The following is a 17,083-nucleotide window of genomic DNA, read 5'->3' as shown; positions in this document are numbered from 1 at the left end:
AATATTGCTAATATTATCCAAATATTACTAATATTAGCCAATTAGCTATTTGTAGAAAAAAAATATCAAATTTTCCTTTCTTTTGAGAGAGTGTTATTAGAATAAATTGGGTACATCTTAAGAAGCTTGAATCTCAGTTTGGGATGACTTGGTGAAGTTTTGAGGTGGTTTATATTGAAAATTCGAAATAAAAACTGAATATGAAAAAAAATGATATGTGTATCACACTATGTATCATTTGTGTATCACATATGTATCATATTTGTATTAATTGCGTATTACATGTATATCCATGTACATCTATGTGTGAGATACATGCGTGATACGTGTTTGATACATGTGTCGCAGAAGAATTTTTTGAACTCGATTTAATTACAAATTTGGATACAAAACCAGTCCAAATCACCTCCAATCTTCCTCATATTTTGTATATTGACTTATTTATATGTTTCAATGAATTTCAATTATACCCATTGAAAAAGTTCCTTTTTTGCTTAGATTTTTGGAATATTGTATATTCTTTTTGTATTTTATCACCTTATTTGCTACCTCATCCATAAAATTTCCTTTCTGTCTTGCATCTAATGTTGCTAATTACGCTTAAAAATATGGAAGATGATTTTTGCATGTGATCCTTTGAGCATGGGCGAAGCTATATGTTTTGAAGCCTTCGTCGGAAAATTACACTGTGTACTAGGTAAAGTATTAGATTTTAGAGGTATATATCATATATTGACCACTCTTTCTCGGAGAATTTTTTTCAGTTCTTTCAATTTTGAACACCCTTGAATAAATTTCTGGCTTCGCCACTACCTTTGAGAGAAAGAACCTTATCTATTTGTTTTTTAATTTTTATGTGTTCGGCTAGTTTTGGTAAGTCTATGACTAATGACTAGAGGTTGGTAAGTTGAAACTTATTTGAGACATATGTGTAAGTTTCCATTCTTTTTCCCCCAAACATGATCATAAATAAACATAACAATATTTTTAATTTTAATTTTTAAATAAAATGAAGCCAAAATTTATGGCCAAACGGAGCTTTAAAAAAAGCTACATCTAAAACATTTACTTTGCGTGGTCAAGCTTAAATTTAACATAAATAATTCCGAAAAGCTAAATGAATACAAGTTTTATAGTCTATCGTAAAGAATTTTCGAAAGTTTTCTCAAAATAATCTGTCAAAACTCATCAGGAAATTAGAGAAAATTGCGTGTAGTCGATAGCACTTGATTTATCCATTTATTCACAGCGACGTCGTTATTTTGCTTCCCAGTAACTAACGAGATAAAAGCCCACTTTCTTCAGTTTTCTGTCTCATTCCGGAAAGGATCATTTTGGGAGTGGAAGAGATGTTATTGGAAGGTAGAACACAAGGACACTGGGGAGTTGCCGGAGCAGTTCCTTTCACTTTCCGCCGCTCTCTGTGTTCAGTCCACACTCGCGTGTCGTTCCACGGTGCTGCTCCTCCGCAAACCCGCCGCTTCCAGCCGTTGGCTGTTGTTAAGCGAAGTCCTAAACGTCTCAAATACTCGGCTCCTCGCTTTACTAAGGTTTGTATCTCTCATCCTAAATCAATTTTATTTTATGTATTTGTTCATAGTATGTTTGCCGGAAATTTGGCCAAGCGCATGAAAATTGTAATTGCAAACTGCAACTATGTATAATCATTCAGTTTCGAGCTGCAGTTATGGTGCTTCCTATTTTGTTTTGAAGCAGAATTTCAGAATTTTGATGAGACGTTTGGTAAATGAATTACTGCTTTCTTTATTTTTATTAATACCTGGAACGCGGTGGTAAGAAGATGGTTTCAGTTTCGAGCTGCATTTTTGGTGCTTCCTATTTTGTTTGCAGCCGAATCTCAAAATTTTGATGAGACGTTTGATAAATGAATTAATGCTTTTATTTATTCTTTATTACTAATAATTTGGAACGTGGTAGGAAGATGGATTGCTGTATGTTCAAGTTGATCCATTAGGATCAGACTCGTGGAAGTTGGATCCAGTTGTTGAACTTCTTAAAGGAGGCGCTGTTGGAGTGATTCCCACTGACACTTTGTATGTTCTATTTCTCACTCTTTAGTTTGTGTTTAAACCTGAACAGACGGACATGCGGCTACACCTATTCTTATTTTTTCTCACTATTTGTTTCTTTTATCTTATTTCCTTGCCATTGTTAATGTTGGGTTATTGTGTACTTGTCACTGTTATTGAGCCGAGGGTCTATTAGAAACAACCTATCTTCCTTCATAAGGTAGGGGTAAGGTCTGTGTACACACTACCTCCCCATACCCCACATGTGGGATTGCACTGGATTTGTTTGTTTGTTGTTGTTGTTGTTGTTGTACTGTGCATGTCATAAATGGTTCAACTTCTGGTTGGGTTATGCATAATGAAAATGCTAATACAACTGTTGACATGCATAACACTGTCCCTTTTTGGGTTTTACTTTCATAGGAAACTAAGTCATAAAAACCTTTTTATTCTTTCCCTCAACAATTGAAGCCCGACTTTTAGGGTTTAGAAGATCATAGACTTGCTTGGCATCTAGCCTACGCCACTCAAATGGATTGAGGCTTTATTGATAGTTTTGGAACATCTATATTTAATAGTGCAATGTTGTTGTGAGATTAGATAGAGGGAGGTTGATTTCAGTCTGCTAGGGGAAAAAAAACGCAATCATCTTTTTTTCTCTATAACATGGAGAATAAAATGGATGCACTGCACAAAGCTATTCCAAGGATATCCGAGCACTCAAAATTTAGGCTGTAAATCATGCTCTATTAAACTTTTGTGATTCCATTACTGTATCAAGCACCATCCTCTAGACAATATGGGCACTTTACATGCTCAATTATATCTCCATTATCACTTAATAAGAAAAGGTGCGCATCTATGGCTTAATGGATTCCAAGTTAAACATGACTCTTAGTATAAATTTGGTTAACAAGTGTGCTTTAATCCTCGATCACAGTCTTCTTATATTCTAAAATTTGATGTCTTTTCAATCTAGGTACGCAATGGTTTGTGACCTGAGCAGTCATTCAGCCATTGAACGTCTTCGCAGGTAAAATATGTTATACCTCTCTGTTACTATAAAGTCATGCTTTACATGTCTTTCTTGAGTCCCTTGATGTCAGTTTCCATTTATTCTTCTTTTGTTAATTTTGACCAGAATAAAAGAGATAGAACCTTCAAAGGCAAGTTGCATTGATGTTGCTGAACTTATTGTCAAAACGATAAAGCAACCTAGTGGATGCTGGAGCTGATAAAATTGATTTTATTGTGTCCTGCCCTGCCTGTGTTTTCTCCATATTTGTCACTTGCACTGTAAATTTATGTTGTCTTCTTTACGTTCTTCTGTGGTTTTTGCAGCCCCTTAGTATCATATGTCGATCCCTCCGGGACATAGATACATATACAACAGGATTTCCTAGTGGTAATGGCCGAGGTCTTACAGACATTTTTCGAGCAGTCAAGCATTGCCTACCCGGTCCTGTAAGTATGCATGACATGTTTTTGGTAGAGACATGCACTGTAAATTGTTAATAAATTTTCCGGCATGTGCATTTGAGAATGTAGGAAGTCTACATTCTCTTCTTAGAGATTATATTATCATCAGGTTTTACTATGTGAGTGTGAGTATTACTTTTATTAGTTCAACTACTTGTCGGTCGTCACCTTACTTCATGCAGATTTTAAAATCTTCATATAAAGTTCTTCTTTTTCCTTTTAATCCTTACCGTGGGGGTTGGCGGTATAATTGTTTGAGTCATCAGCATTTGACATTTTGGGTACCCAAGTCTGGCTAGACCTGTAAACTTCTTGAAACTGATAGTGCACTGTTAATTGCCTATGTGGCAGTACACTTTCATCTTAACTGCTAGCAAACAGCTACCAAAACAATGCACGAGGTATGGGACTGCTGCATCCAGATACATTTCAAGGAAAAATGTTGGTGTTCGTATACCTGATGATCCTGTCTGTCAAGCAATCTTAGAAAAGATGGATGGACCTCTTATATCCACAAGGTATGCTAGCATAGGTAAACGAGTGAGCTGATTTTTGCACAGTAGCTGCTGCTTTGTTTTTGACTGACATACCTAATGATAGTAATCCTGATTTATTTATCACGTAATGGTTCAGTGTCAAGTCACCAGAGGAAAACGAGTGGATACTGGATCCTGTTATTATAGCTGATGTATATGGTCCAGAGGTACTATTCCGCCAATGAATTCAGCTGGTTTAGGCTGTTTCTCTTTGCTTGCCCTCTTTCTTTCAATTTAGAAATAGAGAGGAACAGACTAAGTATTGTTTCTGGAGCAATATTATCAGAGGTGTATGCTCCATCATAATGGTAACGGTTGTGTGCGAATATTCATCTATCAGCTTACTTTGACAAACTCCTCACCCTTGACTGTGAATGCTAAGCAGGATCTCGTTCATTCCATCGTTCATTCCATTCTGCTCTGAGCTATGGATTTTATATTTCCCTTGTGCGTTATATGCATCTAGGGCCGGCTCTAACGTTGTTTCAAGTAAGGCGTTTGCCTTAGGCCCCCAAATTTTAGGGGCCCCATTTTTTAGGAATAATAGGTTTATAGTATTTAAAAAAATAATATTTAGTACTTTTCATACAAAAGTAGAGTTTTTCTAGAACAGTTGCCTCAAAGAAAAGAAGTTTTTCAAGATTATAATTGATAAAATCTTACCTGAGATTAGCAATATCTCAAGATAGATTAAATGGGTTGGCTATATTATCAATTGAAAAGGAATTATTAGAGGAAATCGATTATAAAAAAATTATTAACAACTTTGCATCACGAAAAGATAGAAAAATAGACGTCAAATGAAAATATATATATCATAACTTCCTTTTAAAAATTTAGCCCTCACATTAAACTTTGGCTTTAGGCCACACATGTGTTTGAGCCGCCCCTGTATGAATCTATGATTGCTGCAGCTTGCAAGTTGGATATGTTTTACTTCGTAAAATTCTGCTCCATTTCTTACTTGCTTATGTTTTTTCCTTTGCATGGAGCTTTATATCTATATTTTGGTTTCTTACATTTTCTGGTTCATTAGAAAAGGTTTGGTTGGTCAGTACCCTGTCCTCTTGTGATCTCTTTTGGTTGTAATCTTTTAAATGGATTGAATTTCTCTCTTCTTCTTTGATGGTATTAGGGACTTGATTTTGTTGTTGATGCTGGTCTTCGAGTGGCTGATCCATCTACTGTAGTAGATATGACTGCAAGTTCTCCACGTCTTATACGGCAGGGAAAGGTAAACTAGTGGTTCCTGGACGTGATGCCTTAGCCCTCTGTGTACCTACATGATCTCATATGTTTCTTAAATTTTAGAATATTGAAATCTAGCTAGCAGTTTGCCGCCTATTCATATTAGGAAAGTAGAGTGGCGGAACTTGTGGCTGATTCTGAGTGCATATGCATGAACAATGTGTCAAATTGGAGTCGTATAACGGATAACCTGGTAGTCCTTTATAATGAGAAAACCTTACTGCCATATAGCTGCATAAGCACCTTCATCAATGATAAATGACAACTGCACTAGGTTGGTTTTATATGTTGTACTCCCTCCGTTTCAATTTATGTGAAACTATTTCCTTTTTAGTCCGTGCCAAAAAGAATGACCTCTTTCCCTATTTGGAAACAATTTACCTTTATGCAATGATTTAAAGCCACACAAAATATATGTGCTTCATTTTACACCACAAGTTCAAAAGTCTTCTCTCTTTTCTTAAACTCCGTTGCCCAGTCAAATGGGTTCACATAAATTGAAACGGAGGGAGTATGAGAGTTTGGTAACACATCAAGAATGTTTGAATTAGACAAAGAGCCCGTTTGATTTAGCTAATTTAAAATAGCGGATAAGAATTAGGTGCTGAAAAACACTTTTAAGTGTTGAAGTTGATTTAATAAATAAGCAATTACGTGTTTGGATAAAAGTGCTGGAATTAATAATAAGCAACCGAAGTGTTTGGTTAAAAAGTGTTAGATAAGCTCTTTTTTTGGTTAAAATGATTTAAATGACCTTATAATTATTTACGCTACTAAAGGCGTCATTTTCTTCAAAATTTTAGATTCTAGATAGATTCAAGTACAAAATAATCTATTTATCATGTTATTTTAAATACAAAATGATTAGATATTTTTTTTATAAATATTATTTATGTTATGATAAGTATACAGTCATAAGCTACAAAATGATAATTATTACTCTCTTTGTTCCAATTTATGTTCACCTAATTCTTTGTCCATCCAATAAGAGTGATCATTTTCTAAATATAGAAACAATTTAACTTAAACTTCTTTCTACCCTTGATGAGAAGTTTTTATTAAAAGTTTTCATTTTCTTTATTAAACTTCGTGCCCAGTCAAAGAGGCTCATATAAATTAGAATGGTGGGAGTATGCATTAACAGAAGTTAAGGAAAAAAACTTAAATAACACACAAAGCATTTGTAGAGAAGAAACAAGCACTTAATGTATATTGTTTGTGGTAAATTAAATTAAAACATTCAACTATCATAAATATCTTGAGCAATCAGATCACGAATTGCCCTCCAAATATTATTATCTCCTTGATTTTCTACATTTGCAATGTTAACTCTTGCGGATCTTCCAACATCAGGATCAACAAGTGGCACATATCTCTCATTCTCAGCTTCTTGTAATGCATTGTCCACCTTACATTTCTTTCTAATGTAATTGTGAATCGCCATTGTGGCCTATGTCTCTTTGAGTGTCAATATAATAGAAAGACATATCTCGCAAAGTAGACCACCTTGCTTTTCATACCCCAAATTTACACTCTACAATGTTTCTGCAACAAGAACAAATAATTGAACATTTCTTTATGTCCATTTGGTGCTCGCAATTGTCGTGTCGCACCTCTACGAAATTCTGCAAGGTGGTATCTCACATTATCCCCTTTGTATGGAGTCATATATCCCTTCATGTGTGAATATCTTGCATCAACAAGATAATATTTGTCCCTAGATGGATGTGGAATGTTTAGTTCGAGTCTACGAAGTGCCTCACCAAATATACGGTTATCATGAGCTGCTCCTTCCCACCCAGTCCATGCAAATGTAAAACACATATTAAAGTCTACAACATCAAGAATATTTTGAGTAGGGTAACCATTACCCCCAATGTACGGTATCTCTTGACCTTGAGGCAATCTTGCTTTCACATGTGTGCCATCAAGTGCTCCGATACAATCCTAAAAATTTATACATGCATAAACTAAATGTAAGTTTACACCGGAGAAGTTTTTGAGTTATAATGTAAAAATACAATAATGTAATTATTAAGAAATGCACTTGCTTTAAAGAAAGGGAGATACCGTTGGTTACATGACTCATGATCTCCCGCACCATCATTATAACTTGGTTGTGGTTGAATTATGTCTCTTGCGAGCTTATCAATTGCCTTTATAACACTATGAAAATGCCTATGAATTGTTTTTCCTGAATGTTGTAAAATCTCTTGTACCAATCGATTCCCGGCATCATGTGCAGAAATCATCAAGAACATCCCTAACTCCTCATACACAGACATCCCCGCATGGGTTTAAGACCATATTTATCAGTTAGATCTTTGTTTAAACCAAGAAATACTGACTTCCTTAATCGAAAATTTTCATAACACCGAGTCTCATTTCCATGTAATATCTCTTAGGTAAATATATTCCCAGTGCGTCTAGATGTACGACATGGTTCCTTGCAAATGTATATCTCATAATATATCAATATACTCTTACATGCTATTTGACGTAGTGCCATCCATTCCTTATTTTCTTGACTTTCCCCTTCTTCATATTCGTCATTTAACCAGTCATTTGGATGACCAGATATCAAATTGCTAACATTCTAGCATTGCATTAAACTGAAATGAAACAGACAAACAAACTGTTGTGAATTAAAAATGACAAATGCTAACTTCAAAGTAAATAGTATAGTGACTATTAAAATAAAATACATAATGTCTAAACAAGAAATGATTATACCATCATTATGTCTAAACAGAAAACAAAACATAAAGATAATATAGCCTTCCACACATAGTTTAAACCAAGATTTCCTAACTTCATCCGTAGACAACCTGAAAAATGCATGTCACGTCTCTTTCTGTGTCAACAAGTTCACAACACAATTAAAAATATCACTGCCTCCAAGAATACGAGGAATATTTTCTAAAATGTCCATGCACTTCTCAATGGTGGGCTCTGAAGATTAGATGTGCTTTTGTTAGACACGAACTGATTTAGGGAGTGTATCTCCTCTTTAAGCGGTAGTGAATTATTTTTTTGTCTTGCGCTTTTTCACTTGACTGATACTGCCACTGCCATCTATTGACTTTCACTTTCGAAGTGATGGCTCATGAAACGTAATTGAATCCATATTCTGCAAGTCGTGACTTTCCTCGCTTCTTTCATCATTCCATTGTTCTACGTCACTATCATAAACATCATTTGTTCCATCATCATCTTGTTCTAACCCAACTTCATAGTCTTGTTCTTGATTTGCTGCACGTGCTCTCTCTCCGGTGGGAATGATATCAGTAAATATAGCATTGTAACGAAACCATATCAATAAAAGGTCTTTGTTCCTAAATTTTTTGTATTTAGAATTCTCCCGTAAAAAAGAATATAAAATTACTCTAAGCAAACAAATGAAACTAACAGTTGAAAGAGTGGTAAAATAATTATAGAAAAGGGCAAGCAATGTACCTTAATTTTTTGCTCCCACCAATCATCATCTGCAATAATTATTTTTCTGCTGGGATCCCATCCTAAACCTGTCTTACACCTCTCATGAGAACTTCTTAAATAGAGTCCACTCGGCTTTCATGTGATCCCAATGATTTTTCATTTGTTTTTTATTATATTGTAATCCCGTCTTCTTGTTGTACTCATTTACCATATTATTCCCTCCATCTTTAGACAAGTAAGTGTGCCTATTTCCAATTCTAACTTCTTGCTCACATAATTCAATGAATTTAATGTGTGCATATTCGTCCCACTTAGCATTATGTTGTCCAAAAATATTTTCTGCCATAATTGAATTTCTGAAGAGATTACAAGATTTAGCTATAAACGTACACATATAATGATATTTATGCACAAATCAAAATAATCAAAAGAACGTCTTCTTATTTTTGTATGTCACATAATTTTGAAGTAGAAATTATATTCAATATTGTGATGAGACCAACTGCCTTAAGCTTCTAGCAGCTAACCAATAATTAATGGAAGGAAATATAGCAATCAAATTATATATGAGACTAACTGCCTTAAACTGTGAATGTATTCTCTTATACAATCAGTAGTACTTTCTTTATCCTTTTTTGGGTCTACAAATGCGTCTGTTATGCATGTATTAGATACTGAGTTGCTAACATAGATTTAAAATGCTCAAATTTAATCTCAAAGAGTGTTTGATAAACTCCTCTGGTTCGTCTCTTACACTGGTTATTCGACTAGTATGTATCTTCTTAGTGTCTATAAACATCTAATCTTTGCTATGCACACTATTGAATACTATATGCTTCGCAGATGAAGCAGTTTTGCATGTTCAAAGGTTCTTGTATATAATAATGATTTGGATTTAACTTGTATAAGTCTGTAGCAAGTTTTTGTGCGCTCACTTCAACCAAACAATCGTGGACGACCCCATTATTAATAATTAAAAACAAGAGAACATATGAAAACAAAACCAAAATCCTACAATAAAAATATACAACTAAGAGTAGGAAACTCTTACTTGAGGCTAACAGTGACATAGGTACAACAATATGCAGAAGACAAGTGAATTTTGTTACCTCAAATTGCTGACGGAAATCTGGTCTGGAGAATTGCAGAGGCACGGAATGTTTAGGTTTTGAAGAATTGGGAGAAAGTGAAATTGTGCGAGGAGTTTTTTTTTAAAAGAAGTATTTTAGGGATATAATAATAAATATTTTGGTCAAATCTAAAATGCTTATAAGCTGAAATTTAATAAGTTAGGGGAGACAAACTTATCGCTTTTGGCTTATTTTTTGTTTATAAGCACTTTTAATTTTACTAACACGTGGATAAGCCGAAAAATGCTTATGTTTGACTAGCTTTTAAGCTTAGCCAAACACCCTCAAAGCTGCCAAAGAGATGACATTCCCTTCCCACTCTTAGCGAAGAGGATGATCATCCGACAAAATTGGAAAATAGTCAGACACCGTATGTGGTTGGGGTTTGCTAGTTTTGGCAAAGAAAGTAATTTATTGGAATACATTTCGTGAATGCACACTAGCATCATAATTTTTTTAATGTTCAGCTGTTGAATGTTTCCGGCCTTGTGCTGTACATAATTTGTTTCTTAGGGGCGGTGACAACCTACACCCAAATTCATTAGGTAATTTAAACACTAAACTGGTACCAACTGTCAAGAAAAAACTAATCTTGGATTGGCTACGAAGAGAGATGGTAGAAGAGCGTCATGAGCCTCAATTGTAGAGATACATCATGTTGTAAATGAGAAAGCTGCTTAATTAAGTACTGGCCAGGATAGTAGAGTTCGATTCTGAAGGTGCAGGTTCATGAAACTATTGAGAAGTAGCAAGGGCACATATCATGTCAAACATCATTGCAACAAGCTTAAGGGAGATGTCAGATAGCAGTTTATGCATCGTTGGAGAAATAAAATTAATGGAATTTTATAACATAGTGCCCTTTAAAAAGTTATTTTGCTTCAAAATAATGATCAGCAAGTAGTTAATTACTGACTGCCTTCTTGTTTTCTCATTCATTGTTGTATTCATAATGGAACGCATGGTTGTTCTATTATCTGGTAAGGCGATTAACTATGGATCGATTTGTTTCTCTCCTCACATGTCAATTCTCTGAACTGTGATGTTTGCATTCGTTTTATGGTCCTCTTTTTGTTTTTCTTGTTTATGTTCCCTCAGGGTCCTAAGCAGCCTTGGATGATAGCAGAAGACGACGATTCTGCTCGGGGTGGAGATTGAAAAAATCCCATTATTGACGCAGTTTAAGTAAGACTACTGCTTAAAATTCTCACTGCCTAAAGCCAGAGCTCTTGTACAGCACACAGATAAAGATAGTGAATCACTTTCAATCTGGATCATCGTCCATCAGTCTTTCATTAGTGTACATTGGTTGTAAATACTCAATGTGGTAGACCATGAAGCACATGTAATATTTTGCTTGTCTAAACTCTAAAGCATGCACTGGTCACTCTCTGTCATTCCCCGGTCATTTCTATTGTGTTTTCACCTCTTCCTGCCTCGGTCTGTTTGGCTTCGATGACTGAAACTGTTCCTAATCATTTGATATTTTTTAGTTATTAGACAAATTATTAAGGTAACCAACCATCTTTATTCAAGTACTAATACTTACTGTATTTGGTTATTGGCTCTACGATTTAACTTCTATTGTTACTACAATCAAAATTGGTTGTGATTAACTCAAGTAGAGTAGTAGACATGCCTAGAAATGAGCAAAGTTGTTTCGGGACCACGAATAAAGTAATCAAATTGATGAAGCTTGAGTCAGAAGTTTAGGTTGGTGTGGAGGTTCCGCTCCCAAGTCCCAATGAGAAGTGTTGGCACTATGTAAACCACTAGCTAAATAATATGCTTGACAAGTGACAATTAAAAGTACAAAATTAATTTTTATCAGGCAAACATAATATGGTAATGGGAAGATCTGATGTATGCTATGCGACTGATATACACATAGACATAAATGGTTATCAGTGAAATCTTAAAATGTACTTGGAAATTTAGATGCAAACTGTTAGCAAAGACGGAGCATTAAAAAACAAACGAACGGCCCGTATTCAAGCACGTTACAAATAACGTAGTACTAGAATTTATATTCGGTTGTAAATTGTAGTAATAATTTCATTTTCCCGCATGTAATAATTTGCGTAGAAAGGAAAAGTGAATATTGAAATATCTAAATAGTGGCGGCAAAATTTGAAACTCAAAAATTTGTGGTCTTCAGCCAGTTGGATTATATTCATTCTCCCGCAAGCTTTTTTTACAGTTTTAACAAAAATCAAAATTCTCCCGCAAGCTTCTCCTCAAAAAATTCAAAAATCGCGCTCTCACCCTCTCATTCCAACCTAACCCCTCATTGGCTGCCGCCTTTATATATCTCATCATTCCCACCATTCTTTCTCAAGCCACTCATCCCTACAAAACCCTAGAAAATATCTTCCATATCCAATTTTCAGAAAGGAAAAAACAAAAATGCCTCTAATTCCAGAAGAGCCTTTGCTGGCCTCAAGCCCAGATCGGTTCTGTATGTTCCCAATTCAATACCCACAAATTTGGGAAATGTACAAAAAAGCCTTGGCCTCTTTCTGGACTGCTGAAGAAGTCGATTTATCTTCCGATAACCGTCACTGGGAAACCCTAACCCCCGGTGAAAGGCATTTCATCACTCACGTCCTTGCCTTTTTTGCCGCCTCCGACGGCATCGTTTTAGAAAACCTAGCCGGAAGGTTCATGAAAGAAGTCCAAGTTGCCGAGGCGCGTGCTTTCTACGGCTTCCAAATCGCGATTGAAAACATCCACTCCGAGATGTACAGTCTGCTTCTAGAGTCGTACATCAAGGACTCTGACGAAAAAAGCAGATTATTCCGCGCAGTTGAGACTATCCCCTGTGTTGAGAAGAAGGCGAAGTGGGCACTACGTTGGATCGACGGTTCCGAAACATTTGCGGAGCGTTTGGTTGCATTTGCTTGTGTGGAAGGTATTTTTTTCTCTGGAAGCTTCTGTGCTATATTCTGGTTAAAAAAGCGGGGGTTAATGCCTGGATTAACTTTCTCGAACGAGTTAATTTCAAGGGACGAGGGTTTGCACTGTGATTTCGCTTGTTTGCTTTATAGTTTGTTAAGGACGAAGCTTACTGAGGAACGAGTTAAGGGAATTGTTGCAGATGCTGTGGAGATAGAAAGGGAGTTTGTGTGTGACGCGCTGCCTTGTGCGCTGGTGGGAATGAATGGAGATTTGATGAGCAAATACATTGAATTTGTGGCTGATAGATTGTTGGATGCTTTGGGTTATGATAAGTTGTACAATGCTCAGAATCCGTTTGATTGGATGGAGCTGATTAGTTTACAAGGGAAGACTAATTTCTTTGAGAAGAGAGTTGGGGAGTATCAGAAGGCTTCTGTTATGTCCAGTTTGAATGGAAATGGTGATACTCATGAGTTCAAGCTGGATGAAGACTTCTAAACTTTAGTATTATTATTGGTTCGTTTTTATTTTTTGGAATGGTAGAGTTAGGTTTGTGCTGTTCTTTTAAGGATCCGCATATATAGTTTGTGTGTTAAGCTTAATATCAGCACAAGTGTTGTAATAATTTGAATTAATGTTGTTTGTTCTTTGTCCTCGTATGAAAAAAGTGCCTTTAGGGTATATATGAAATGGCTTTCCATTTACTGCAGTTCTCTTTTTTAGCAGTCCTCGTTTGAGCTTGAGATATTATAGACAGAATTTATTGTTGCAACATTTTCCAATTATTTTTGAGAAACAATCAAATAGTTCATCTGAACAAAAATGGACTTCAATTCATCTAGTGATTTTGCTTGAAATTGGACCTGGCCACTATTGACTTGTTTGCATTCTTCATTTCTTTGATTCATTATAGTTTACTCACCAACTACTTATAATGTGGTACCTGGATTGCCTTGAGTTTATTTCATAGGCAGGAAAGAATCTTTTCACTTGAGTGAGATGTTTTCATTAAACAATTGGATTTTTGTTGTTTGTTAATTGTCCTAGAACGGAAAGTGCAATCTTTTCTTTGGTTGATAGATCAGTGAATCTTAAGAAGTTTGAGGACATGGCCCTAGACAAGAGGGGTTGGAGGTCAAAGATTAGGGTAGAAGGTTCTAGATAGTTGAGCGTTTCTCTTTGTTTTACTTAGTTCGGTAACATTAGTGTTAGTATGATATCTTTTATTCATAGATGACTATTATTATCTAGAGTTTGATTGCATTCTTGGGTTCGATCTTATTTCCAACTTGTTGCAATTACCTTTTCTTTTTCAATCGTTCTCCAGTCGAGAGTCTTTTTTTTCATTAATGTGGTGCTTATGTTTTCCTGAGCCGAGGGTCTATTGGAAACAGCCTCTCTATCCTCACAAGGTAGTGGTAAGGTTTGCGTACACATTACTCTCCCCAGATCCCATGGTATGGTATAATATTGGGTATGTTGTCTTAGCCGAGAGTCTATCGGAAACAGCGTCTCTGCCCCCTCTAAGGGTAGGGGTAAGGCTGCGTACATCTTACTCTCCCTAAACCTCCCTTGTGGGAAACTAGTGGGTTTGTTGTTGTTGGGCATGACAGAAAAAAGTTAAAGAGTTCTCTTGCTTACTGCAGGTGCTTGCAGCCACTGCTGATGAGTTTGAATAAAAACAGGTGAGTGTTTTTCCTCAGTTGTTGCAGTCTGAAAACTTCAACAAAGTGGTCAAAGACACGAATACATAACGAGTAAGCTGATTCAGATTCTTTGTTTCCATTAACAAAGTACCTATGAACTCCAGATAGCAATTAAACAGCCAAAGAAATACTCTTTTTGGTCATTTTTGAACAGGCTGCCACTCTTATTAGTCATTTTTGACAAGTATCAAATTAAAATTTTATTGTCTCAGAATGTTTTAGTAGTCTTCCATAGCTCTTTCATATGTTCACCATCTTAATAACAGCATCAAATTAAATATTTTCCCCCATATATTCATCATATATAACTAAATTCAAAAGCAACAAAGTAGATACTGTATAAAAGCTTTATGCTTTTCATATGAAATTCACATCTAAAAATAATTAATTTTGTTGTAAGAAGTCATGAAGCGGATTCAAGCAAACTCTCTTCTTATAATATGGGATCGCCCCTGCTCCAGGGGCGTATTCAATTGAACCCATAGTTTTTGACGTGGTATGTAAAAATTCACTAAAATTGCAAAGATAGTAGATATAAACCCATAACTTTAAAAATATAATTGGTTCGATGCTAAAAACCTTAAAAGATGAACCCATAGAGTTTAAATTATGGATCCGCCACTGGCCTACTCGCGAGGTAGAAAGCTTGAGTTGCTAACAAAATGAACAGATGTGCATCCAGAAGATAACTTGATTTACTAACATCATTAATACATGAATGACCAAACAACACTTTATAAAATGAAAGTATCTCAATTACTCAATTTCAAAAGTCACTGCATTTCAAAGCAGTAGATTAAATTATAAGAATGACATATTGTAACATGAACAAGGTGCCTCGATCTTACATGAGAGCCATAATTATTTTCAGACAGCCAACACATAATTTAATGACCCAATTTCGGAGAGATCAAACTTTCTGTATAAACAGATTGAAAAGTACTTTTGCGATCAATGGTAACCGCATCAATATCATTACAATCTAGAGGCCATATTCGATTGATTAATCCAAGTGATCCATCGGATATTATCCTATATTCAATTCTTGTTAGTGTTCTCCAATCTCGATAGTTGAGTAACACTTCATCATCTGAAAACCTATATATCGGCATGATACAATAAATCCCGTTATTTGGTATAGCGAATACTTTTGTCCAAGATTCTTTGAAACCATAGTCTTTTATTACCCATAAATTAAAATTTATCTCGTTATGATAAACACAAAGCATTCCTCCCAACACTGATAGGCCCACATCAACATCAACAATGAATTTGTTTAAAGGGAGCAGACACATCATCTCGGGCAATTGTATCTCTCCGAACATCTCATTTGAAATATTAAATGAAACCACAAAGAGCTTTGATAACCAGCCAAGCCAATGAAGAGCTCCATGTACATATGTCAAACATTCCATAGTAGACAACAAAGAGATACTTGTCCTACCTAAAGTTTTATCAATTTTTCTCCAGGAACCAGTTTTCAATGCCAGAATTTGCTTGTCATACCGATACATGTCAATCCTAAGAACTTTATAGTCATCACTAGTAGAGTCATATCCCAATCCGTAAGTAGTTTTCTCGTCATAGTCATCACTAGTAGAGTTTTCCGAGTGGGGAAGTACTATTGATTCCCCTGTGGAGGGATTCCATACCAATAATATTGAAGGTTGTGCAAAATCACGATTACTCCAAATCCCGATGAGAAACAGGCCATCGCAACAACAATAGACTTTTATACCATCTGCTGGATTACAACTTGAAGGCCAATCAAATTTCCTGATATCCTTAACAAGTTGAACCAAGGATAAAGAATAACAATAGAAGTCAAAAGATTTATCCTTAGGGGACCATTGGGAAAAAAGCAATTTTTGGGAATTCGGTTGGTACTTGGCATGATTGAGATGTTTCTTCTTAAAATAAGGTTCAGAGATCAATGTATTCCAAGATTCTGAAACACACTTGAAACGAACAAGTGACTTCACTGGTAGCCTGCTGAGGATGTCCATAAGTATTTCATCTTTTTGGATGTGAATTCCCATTACCACCAAAATGCTTTGCTAGTTCACAGGTTGAAGACATTAATTTCTCTAAGGAAGATATACGATAAAACGAAAAACAAAGACTAAATAGAAAGCTAGCAATTATAGAAGTACCTCAAATGCACTCACTTTGTTGGACAAGACAGGTAGCTGTGATCCAGTGAAAGAAATAGGGTTAAGCGTTGATACAGTAATTGTATATATGTATAACTTTGCTTCCTTGTAGAAATAGAATTTGATTCCTAAAAGGATTGGAGTACTTTTTCGTGCTAGAAGGATTCCTTTTTCAAGCCATATACATAGATTATACACAATTATATACATGTATTACATAAATTATGCATATATTATACATTCACCGGCTATTTTTACTTTAAGTGGTAGGGTGGACAGCTATTTGGGTTAATGCCTGGATTAACCTTTTCAAATGAGTTAATTTCACGAGACGAAGGTTTACTGTTTGCTTTATAGTTTGTTACTGTTCATATAAATTGGAACGGAGTAGTTCGTAAAAAAATCTGCTTTTATTTCATTGAATAGTACTAATTGAGGGATTTTCCTTTTGTTGAAATTACGAAG

General features: G+C 35.5%; 3 protein-coding genes across 3 annotated transcripts; 2 read left to right on the top strand and 1 right to left on the bottom strand.

Annotated features, from left to right (window-relative positions):
- Positions 1,232–11,378, top strand: LOC109208119 (uncharacterized protein YciO). Its single transcript, XM_019371162.1, has 9 exons — positions 1,232–1,550; positions 1,939–2,054; positions 3,010–3,063; positions 3,172–3,196; positions 3,372–3,494; positions 3,861–4,027; positions 4,143–4,212; positions 5,181–5,279; positions 10,960–11,378. The coding sequence occupies exons 1-9, from the start codon at positions 1,350–1,352 to the stop codon at positions 11,017–11,019; spliced, it is 915 nt and encodes a 304-aa protein (XP_019226707.1). The 5' UTR covers positions 1,232–1,349; the 3' UTR covers positions 11,020–11,378.
- Positions 12,177–13,468, top strand: LOC109208108 (ribonucleoside-diphosphate reductase small chain). The gene has a single exon (XM_019371151.1). The coding sequence runs from the start codon at positions 12,268–12,270 to the stop codon at positions 13,255–13,257; it is 990 nt and encodes a 329-aa protein (XP_019226696.1). The 5' UTR covers positions 12,177–12,267; the 3' UTR covers positions 13,258–13,468.
- LOC109222952 (F-box protein CPR30-like) lies at positions 15,309–16,604 on the bottom strand. Its single transcript, XM_019387231.1, has one exon. It carries the CDS (start codon positions 16,502–16,504, stop codon positions 15,353–15,355), a length of 1,152 nt encoding a protein of 383 aa, XP_019242776.1. The 5' UTR covers positions 16,505–16,604; the 3' UTR covers positions 15,309–15,352.

The sequence above is a fragment of the Nicotiana attenuata genome, chromosome 2 (genome assembly GCF_001879085.1).
Source record: "Nicotiana attenuata strain UT chromosome 2, NIATTr2, whole genome shotgun sequence".
NCBI lineage: Eukaryota > Viridiplantae > Streptophyta > Magnoliopsida > Solanales > Solanaceae > Nicotiana > Nicotiana attenuata.
The sequence above is the reverse complement of the archived record's forward strand: the minus strand, read 5'-3'. Positions and strand labels throughout refer to the sequence as shown.

Excerpts from the sequence above, each read along its gene's own strand:
- LOC109208119 (XM_019371162.1), top strand. The coding sequence starts at position 1,350 with ATGTTATTGGAAGGTAGAACACAAGGACACTGGGGAGTTGCCGGAGCA. Across the intron at positions 3,495-3,860 it reads AGCATTGCCTACCCGGTCCT|TACACTTTCATCTTAACTGC; the intron begins GTAAGTATGCAT and ends CCTATGTGGCAG. Across the intron at positions 4,213-5,180 it reads CTGATGTATATGGTCCAGAG|GGACTTGATTTTGTTGTTGA; the intron begins GTACTATTCCGC and ends TGATGGTATTAG.
- LOC109208108 (XM_019371151.1), top strand. The coding sequence starts at position 12,268 with ATGCCTCTAATTCCAGAAGAGCCTTTGCTGGCCTCAAGCCCAGATCGG.
- LOC109222952 (XM_019387231.1), bottom strand. The coding sequence starts at position 16,504 with ATGGGAATTCACATCCAAAAAGATGAAATACTTATGGACATCCTCAGC.